This window comes from Varanus komodoensis, unplaced genomic scaffold (genome assembly GCF_004798865.1).
Source record: "Varanus komodoensis strain SLA01 unplaced genomic scaffold, ASM479886v1 scaffold4, whole genome shotgun sequence".
Taxonomy (NCBI): Eukaryota; Metazoa; Chordata; class Lepidosauria; order Squamata; family Varanidae; genus Varanus; species Varanus komodoensis.
The window spans coordinates 21564690-21572859 of NW_025335941.1; the positions used below are offsets into that span (position 1 = coordinate 21564690).

Genomic DNA, 8170 nt, shown 5'->3' on the forward strand with positions numbered 1-8170 from the left:
AGGACCTCACCCGACAGCCTAAACAGCCTAGCTCCATCACTGGTGAACCTATAACTTACCCAGCTCAACTGAAAGTACAAAGAGGCGCCCGCCCCCCTCCTCATCACAGCCCGGAAAATCACCACCTCTGCTGGTGTTTACAGGCACAGCAAGGCAGAAGCCCCTATCGCTGCCACCTACTGAACGACAAATCTCAAACCACTACACAAGGTAACCTGCTTAACACCATAGCAAACTACCCGCCCCGACAGGCAAAGCAAAGGAACTCCGTCATAACAATAATTTTTACCCCACCCCTTCCTTGAGACGTCAGTGGAAAGTCCCTCCCCATTCCAGCAGACCCTTCACACGGATTGGGGAACGTGTCTTAAATTAACCTCGCTCTCAAGAACGAGCTTGGCTTAGTCGCGTGGGATGATGGGTAGAGCAGTTTATTTTCCTCTATGACTGCATTAGCGTCTAGGTCACGCGGAACTACATTTCCCAGCATGCTCATAGCGGCGCGAGGTTTTTTCGGGCTGTTCATGCGAAACGAAGGTACAGTCAGCAAACCGGTAAACGACCCAGGAAGCCGGTTAGGGCCACGCAGCGTAGCAGTCGGGCTTTCATAGGAGCAGGCCGGGCCGACGCGTTGCCGGAGATGGCCGGAGAAATGACGGTGCTGGGTGAGTGACGATGGTCTACTTAAAACCAGGTGGATGAGGCTTTGCTCGGTCCTTCGGTCAGCTTCATGTATCCTCGTCTTTTCCCCTCCTGATGCTTTTTTGGGAGTAATCTCTTTAAGGGTTCAGCCCCGGTTTGTGCTTTGAAAACTGGCGTTTAGCATCGTATTAGGATAAGGGAAAAATACTGGCAGAAGAGGTGTCAGTGGAGCCTCCCCTATCAGTAGCAGTGTATCTTTTCAAGGACAGTTGTAGGTGGGATGCTGCATTAGGTGGCTTTTAGAGGGTCTCAGCCCCTGTTTTTTATGTGCAACATTAAGTGAAAACATCTTTAGGATGACTGTAGCGCAAGGTTGCCTTTTTGGAGCACGTCCTTCGTAAATGCATTTCTTTGGTTGGAGATTGAACAGTAGTTGGTATGGCCTAAGGAAAACGAGTGGCTCGGATGTAAAGCAGTCTTCTCCAACCTTAGACTGTACAGCTTTTGTCATCCCTTCGCCATCTGTAGCACAAAACATTAGAAGAACACCAGGGTGGGCAAAGCTGAAATGCGGAAATGAAAAAGTGAAGAAAAATGTGTGGGTTTCTCTAGGAAGCTGGCTTTTTTCCTGGGGGGCGGGGGGTAGCACAGATTTTGTGGTCCATCTGGGAAATGCCTGAAGCACCTCTTTCAGAGAACTGGCAGGGATGAATGATAAACCTATCCTTGGCTTGTATGAGAGGTCAACAAAAATACACTGTGCTGTGGTTGTGAAAAAGCCAGAGCTTGTGATAGGGGTTATTAGGAAAGGGACTGGAAATAAAACTTCCAATACCAAGCTGTTTTTATCCAAATCTGTGCTGTAGCTCTGTTGAGAATATAATTCAGTTCAAAAGAAAAGCTTTTCCTGATGCATTGAGAAAAGTAGAAGCAAAATAGATAGAAAGTTGTGGATCTTCCCTGCAAAGAGACAGTAAAGCAAGCCTGTATTTTAGGGGGGAAAGACAGCTATGAAGACATGATAACAAGTTTATAAAATGGTGCGTATTTCTGTCTGGGGCGAATTATCTGACTTCCTTAAATTTTTCTCCTGTTGTTTAGGTTCTGCTGTTTTGACACTCTTGTTAGCTGGATATCTGGCCCAACAGTATTTGCCTATGCCAACACCAAAAGTAATAGGGGTTGACCTTGGCACTACATACTGTTCAGTTGGCGTCTTCCTTCCTGGCACAGGGCTGGTAAAAGTGATTCCTGATGAAAATGGGCACAACAGCATCCCGAGCATAGTGTCATTCACTGAGAAAGATGTTTATGTGGGATATGATGGGCTCGAGCTGGCTGATGCCAATCCACAAAACACTGTGTATGATGCCAAGAGGTTTATAGGGAAGATCTTCACGCCAGAAGAACTCATAAATGAAAGCAGAAGATACCCATTTAAGGTGAGCTTAAAGTTTTCTTTACTGGTTTGCTACTAAGGTGTGTTTGAGCAGCTCAATATCGCCTACTGTGGAACATACTAGAAACCATTGAGTGTTACTTTTTGTAGAAAGGTGGGGTACAAGACATATAAATGCATTAGTAAAGACCTAAGCTGTGTATGTTTGCTCTAGGAGAAGGTAAAGTTGAGTGGTGAGAATTGATTGGTTAGCCCCAATTGAAGCATGGTTGCATGTTGCTACTACTTTGAAATATATCAGTGGTTCTGGGACTACCTAATTTTTACTACATATTTCTTCAGGATATTGATACTTGTATCATGTTAATCCAGAATATAATAATGACTGGAGATAATGTAAAACTAGTTCAGGCAGAGTGATTTTATTTGTCATTTTTTATTTAATTCATTTATATATAGACCAATACCTGGGGCTCTCGATAAAGGATAAATTCTGGCATGATTGCGTGGCTTCTACACACTTATTTTAGTTATTAATTCTTTGTATGTTTATCTGAAAGTAAATCTTGCTGTGTATATTTAGGTTCATTTCCTCATAAGGTTGGCATCCCAGCCTGTGAAATGTGCTTCACTCTGAAAGATTCTACTGTCTTTTTTTTCTCTCCACCAGATCATTAACAACAAGGGAGCTGCTGAATTTTCTGTTGCAACTAATGAGACATACAATGTAACACCAGAATATATTGGTTCTCAGCTTCTTTTGAAATTGAAGAGGATGTCAGAGGATTACCTTGGAATGCCAGTTTCAAAAGCAGTTATTTCAGTGCCGGCTGAGTTTGATGAAAGGCAACGAAACTATACAATTAAGGCAGCTAGCCTTGCAGGTGATGCCCATTTTCCCTTCTACTCCTTACTAAATTCATGATATCATGTTTGGCATGTGTATAATGTGCCAGTCTAGATACAATAGCATCTACTTGCAAAACATTAGAAATGATGGGCAAAGGTCCAGAATAGTGAACAGGTTAAAATAAAACATTGTAATATTTTAGGGGAGAAATATCAACACAGAACAAGAGTATTTGCTCAAGAAAGAGATCCAGAGTAGATGTGTCCAAATCAACCTTCCCAGATGTGATGCGCTCCAGATGTTTTGGACTACACCTCTAATCATCCCTGACTATTGGTCCTGCTGCCTAGGGATGAGTTATAGCCTAAAGCCTCTGAAGGGCACCAGTATGGGAAAGGCTGTTGCAAAACTTTAACCTTCATATTTGGATTGTTTTAATAGATCTTTTTTTAATTTGTCAGCAAGTAAAAATTGAAAATACTGACAACTTGTTTTGCTTTTGAAGGTCTGGAAATACTGCGGGTAATTAATGAGCCCACTGCTGCAGCAATGGCATACGGTCTCCACAAGGCGGATGTGTCTAATGTTTTGGTAGTAGATCTAGGTGGAGGAACACTGGATGTTTCTTTGCTGAACAAGCAAGGAGGAATGTTTCTGACGAGAGCGATGGCAGGTAAAGAAAAAACCTTTATGTCTTAAGAATGTGCTATGCTAGATTGCAGTTCTGATGTGTTGCCTCTCGAGTCCTGCATTATTTTTTTGGCCTAGCATGTATATATATCATTTGACTGACCTATATTTGCTTACTATATAATTTCTTCAAGGTGGGCATAATACATGTCATGCAGGCTTGTTGTGGAATATGTAGTACTAAAAATATGTACAGAAATTTTCCTAAGTATTATATACAGTTGGGGCTATATTGCTCTCATGCTGTGAGTTGTCTGATGTATGTTGGCTTTGTTTTAGGTAACAATAAACTTGGAGGACAGGACTTCAATCAACGGTTGATCCAATACCTGTATAATGAGATCTATCACACATATAGCTCTCTGCCCTCCAAAAAGGAAGAAATACATAGACTCAGGCAGGCTGTAGAAGCCATTAAACTAAACCTGACAATTCATAATTCTTCCACAATCAGGATTGCTCTTACTATGCCAGAGAAGGAACAATCTGAAGATGTACAAGAAGAGAAGACGATATATAATCAGCATGAAAATGCACACTCAGAAATAGAACCTGTGATGAAAGAGAACAGGAGGGACAGCTTTTCAGAAACACAGACCAATGCTTGGAAAAAAGTTCTCTTTGAAATGGAAATTTCCCGGAAACTCTTTGAGACATTAAATGCGGACCTTTTTGAGAAGATCCTTGTACCCATCCAGCAGGTATTGAAAGAAGGACATCTACACAAGACAGAAGTAGATGAGATTGTATTAGTTGGAGGTTCCACCCGAATTCCAAGAATACGTAAAGTGATTACAGAATTCTTTGGGAAGAAACCCAACACATCTGTTGATCCAGACCTTGCAGTGGTAATAGGGGTGGCTATCCAGGCAGGAATTGTTGGAGGATCTTGGCCTCTTCAAGTTAGTGCTGTGGAAATCCCAAACAGGCATTTACGAAAGACAAATTTCAACTGAGCTTCAGTGTTTATATTCCATTCCATTGTTTTTAGTTCCATTACTTAAGCAGCGTATGTCCTAACTTAATTCCATTTGCATGTTGTTGGACTGTTCGGTGCACTTAGTTCATTCCTTTCCTGCTTAAGGGATTAGAAATTTAAAATTGAAAAAAAATGTTTCTGTTTGAGCTACAAGAATATGTGAGCTCATTTGTGAAAGAATGCCAATGATCAGAAGCATTGCTTCTGAAGCATGATTTTATTTTTTTCCCTAATCTAATAATCGACAGAACCTCAATACTTCATTACTTGAAATGGAATGAAATAATTTTAGAGTAATGGTGGATATAGTGTTGACATTGTATCCTGGCATTCCCAGGAGTTTGTATTGACTGCCTGGCCTGGCCTGGCATGTAGCAGTATTAATGCAGATAGCACAGCTGAACTTCAACTTAAATGGTGTTTAAGAGCACTTTTCTCAATGTTTTCTTCAAACCTGAATATTATCATTTCCTGTTTAATATGCTAACAGCAGTAGCTATGGTGAGTCATTAATATTGGGGTACCCCCTAAATATTTCTCTGATGTAGTAAAGGGCAATGGTTATGTATGGTGACTCCCAATGTAGAGATGGATGCTAATAGCTGAATGCATGTTACCAACTGGAATTTTCACATATTGTGTAACTTAACCTCATTCCCTTACAGCTGTTTAGGACTTCCATTTCTTTCTGCCCCAGCCAGCAAGGCCAATGATCAGGGATGATAAGAGTTGTACTTCAAAACATCTGGCAGGCAATAGGTTGGAGAAGGCCATGCTATTGATTACTGTAATATGAATGAGCCTTAGCCTTGTACATTCTCTTCTTTTCTTAGGACAAGGCTGTGAGGATTCAAAAGTCCACTCCCATTTTCAGTTATCCATAATTTAGTGTAATGCCTGAAACTGGTTAATCTTAACTATGGTTTACTGAAACAAGCCAGCTTCATAAACCATTGTTTGAAGTTAACCTGCTTCAGTAAACCAGTATTTGTCCATGTTTGGCCACACTAAAGGAAAAAGAAGTTAGCTCATGTACCACTAAACCATACTTTATGGTAGTGTTCAAATGAATCCAATATATTTGATGGGGTTTTACTGCTAAAGTCTATTTATAATGCTAGTAACTCTATCCATGCTTCATGAAGCTTTCTGTTCGTACACTTTAGAGCAGTCTTTTTTTAACCACTCCTTTAAAAAAAACTTTGAAATAAGTTTAGTGCTTTGATAGAAGGTGTTGAAGAGAAATGTAAGATTTTTTGAAAGGGGAACGTTCTATTACTAATGACAACATTGGTATTTTCAAGCTGTTTATGTTGGTCAGCAGTATGGAAGTAAACATTTCATTGTTTACTGTTCATTTTGGGTTTGCTTCTTAGTTTGCAGTAAGAGACATACGGATTATTCTGTAATTCAGATGTCAAATATTCACACCAATTGTTGCGCTGTAAATGTAAGCAAGGTGGAGTGTTCCTGGTATTCATCCACATGGCCAACTGTATGAACCAGGCAGTCTGATATGTGAGTGTGAGCAATTTTCCTGATTCTGCTTGATAGAAAATTTGCTTACATAATTGGAAGCAGTTACAAGCATGGTATTTGACCACACAGGCACTATGTCAAAACAGTGTGAGGACCATTTCTACGTAAAGGAAAACTTATTGTACAGAGTGGCCTAATATATAGAATGGGCACATTGCTGAAACTTGGGTATCCTTTCATTATTCAAAAAGTTTGTATTGGTTGAAAGGAGGGTTTTTCTAAATACTGGAAAGGGGTGTGTTTTCAAGGAGAATTGAAACTGCTATGTGTAAAGCAGAATATCATTTTGTGATCTGTTCCATAGTCACTGTGTACATATCACATACTATATTATGTTCTAAGAATTCAAGGAGCTTTAGACTGGTTCCTTCTCTCCATCCTGCAAAGTTCCCATTGAACAAGGCAAATCACTTTTAAAATTGAGGAGACTTTCAAAATCATTTTGTGATAAATGGGTATTCTGAATTCTTAGGTGTCAGCTAAAAATACCAAAGATTCCACTGGCTGTTGTGTAAGCCTAGCTGTATCAATGGATTTGGTCCTTCCTGTCTTATTTATGATTGAAAGTAGCCACCAAGTCATTTTAATGGGACCTTATTTTTAAAAACTGCATAGCATCAAGAGTGGAGCTAAATAAAAGGAGAGTGTAGATGGCAGATTATTGAAAATGGTTGAAGAAAATATAAACCTTATTCAGGTTGAGTGGATCTCTTCTCAGTATCTGTAGAAATATATAGACAAATATAAATTGCATTTTTCTCATGAACAGAACGTGCATGAGATCTTTAACCTTTTGATCTTGCCAATAAAAGGCCAACTCCTTTTGGTTAAACTGGTAGCAATGCTTCACTATATTGCTGGGGTAAGGATCATACTTTTTGCTCATTTAGCAAAAAGAAAAAAGCTTTGCCTTGCAGAGCTTATTGTAAATGCTGTTTCTCAGTTAATTTTTATTTAAAACTGAGAACATGGCATTGTCAATGGAGGATGTTATGTAGCAAGAGAAGATACAAGCTAAACTTCAAAACTAGGTCAATTTTAAGTTTTAAAAAATGAAGCATACTTCAGACTTACAGTCTGGGAATAAATTTTTATCTCAAATTCACATTGCTTGGAAACCAAAATGCCTTCTTGGAAGTTTCTGAAAAAGAAAAATTGAACTATTCTTGGTAGCACTGCTTCTACAGGACTACTTAAAATGCTGTGGTGCAAATGGCAGCTTACACAGGCATAGTTGAAGCCGACTTCTCTGCACATAAAGCAAACTCAGTTATCCTTTATTAAATGAGGCTGGGCAGGCTTCCCAGCATCCTTAACTCCAAGGTTCTGAGATGCTGTACTAGAAGTTACTGCTGGTGCAGTAACTTGTAGAATTTGACCAGAGATTAACAGGTTTTCACCTTAATGGAGGTTTAGAAAGAATTTAGAATTTTGCAAAGAAAGTAGTATATTTTGGGCATTACTTCAGAGAGAAAACTTTCTGAAAATACATGTGACCATATTTTTGACATGCAATGGAATAATAAAATGTTATTCAATATAATCATTGACTTTTAAAAAAACCTTATACATTCAAATTGTTCTCATGCGTTCCTATAAAATTAATCAATGAAAAGACAACTTCTATTTGTGTATCTATTTTAATCCTTGCTATCTCTTGCTGCTGCTACTGTATTGTGGTACATAAAATGGGTTGCAGACTGATTGAGAGATGACTTTTCTGGCTGGAAACAAATTTTATTGGAGATTATTTACAAAACAGTCTTTTTGTATTATAATAAAGTACTTTTTATTGGTACTTTGATACTTACAAGATTTCTGTCTAAGCAAGGGCCTGGCAATACAATAGAAGTGGTTTTAGGGTGGCATTCTGTGCTATAAGGCTGACAACTCACTTCTAACTACAATCTCACCTTGTACAGTGTTATGCTATTATTTTGTCTTAATGTTGTGGCTTTGTTTCCATCATAATAAATGCAAAAGAAAATGGTGGAAAAATTCCTATCCAACATACGTCCTCATACCTTGTTACTGAGTTCAGTTGCAGAGATCCCAACAGACTGAATTTGTT

General features: G+C 39.1%; 1 protein-coding gene across 1 annotated transcript; it reads left to right on the forward strand.

Moving 5' to 3' along the window:
• The first annotated feature begins 548 nt into the window (after positions 1-548).
• Positions 549-7897, forward strand: HSPA13 (heat shock protein family A (Hsp70) member 13). Its single transcript, XM_044441850.1, has 5 exons — positions 549-665; positions 1744-2084; positions 2712-2925; positions 3397-3564; positions 3861-7897. The coding sequence occupies exons 1-5, from the start codon at positions 641-643 to the stop codon at positions 4535-4537; spliced, it is 1425 nt and encodes a 474-aa protein (XP_044297785.1). The 5' UTR covers positions 549-640; the 3' UTR covers positions 4538-7897.
• Positions 7898-8170: the final 273 nt, after the last annotated feature.

Bases quoted from the DNA above. Each gene is read 5' to 3' on its own strand.
- HSPA13 (XM_044441850.1), top strand. From the start codon at position 641: ATGGCCGGAGAAATGACGGTGCTGG. The intron at 666-1,743 runs GTGAGTGACGAT...CCTGTTGTTTAG, and splicing joins CGGAGAAATGACGGTGCTGG to GTTCTGCTGTTTTGACACTC. The intron at 2,926-3,396 runs GTGATGCCCATT...TTGCTTTTGAAG, and splicing joins TAAGGCAGCTAGCCTTGCAG to GTCTGGAAATACTGCGGGTA.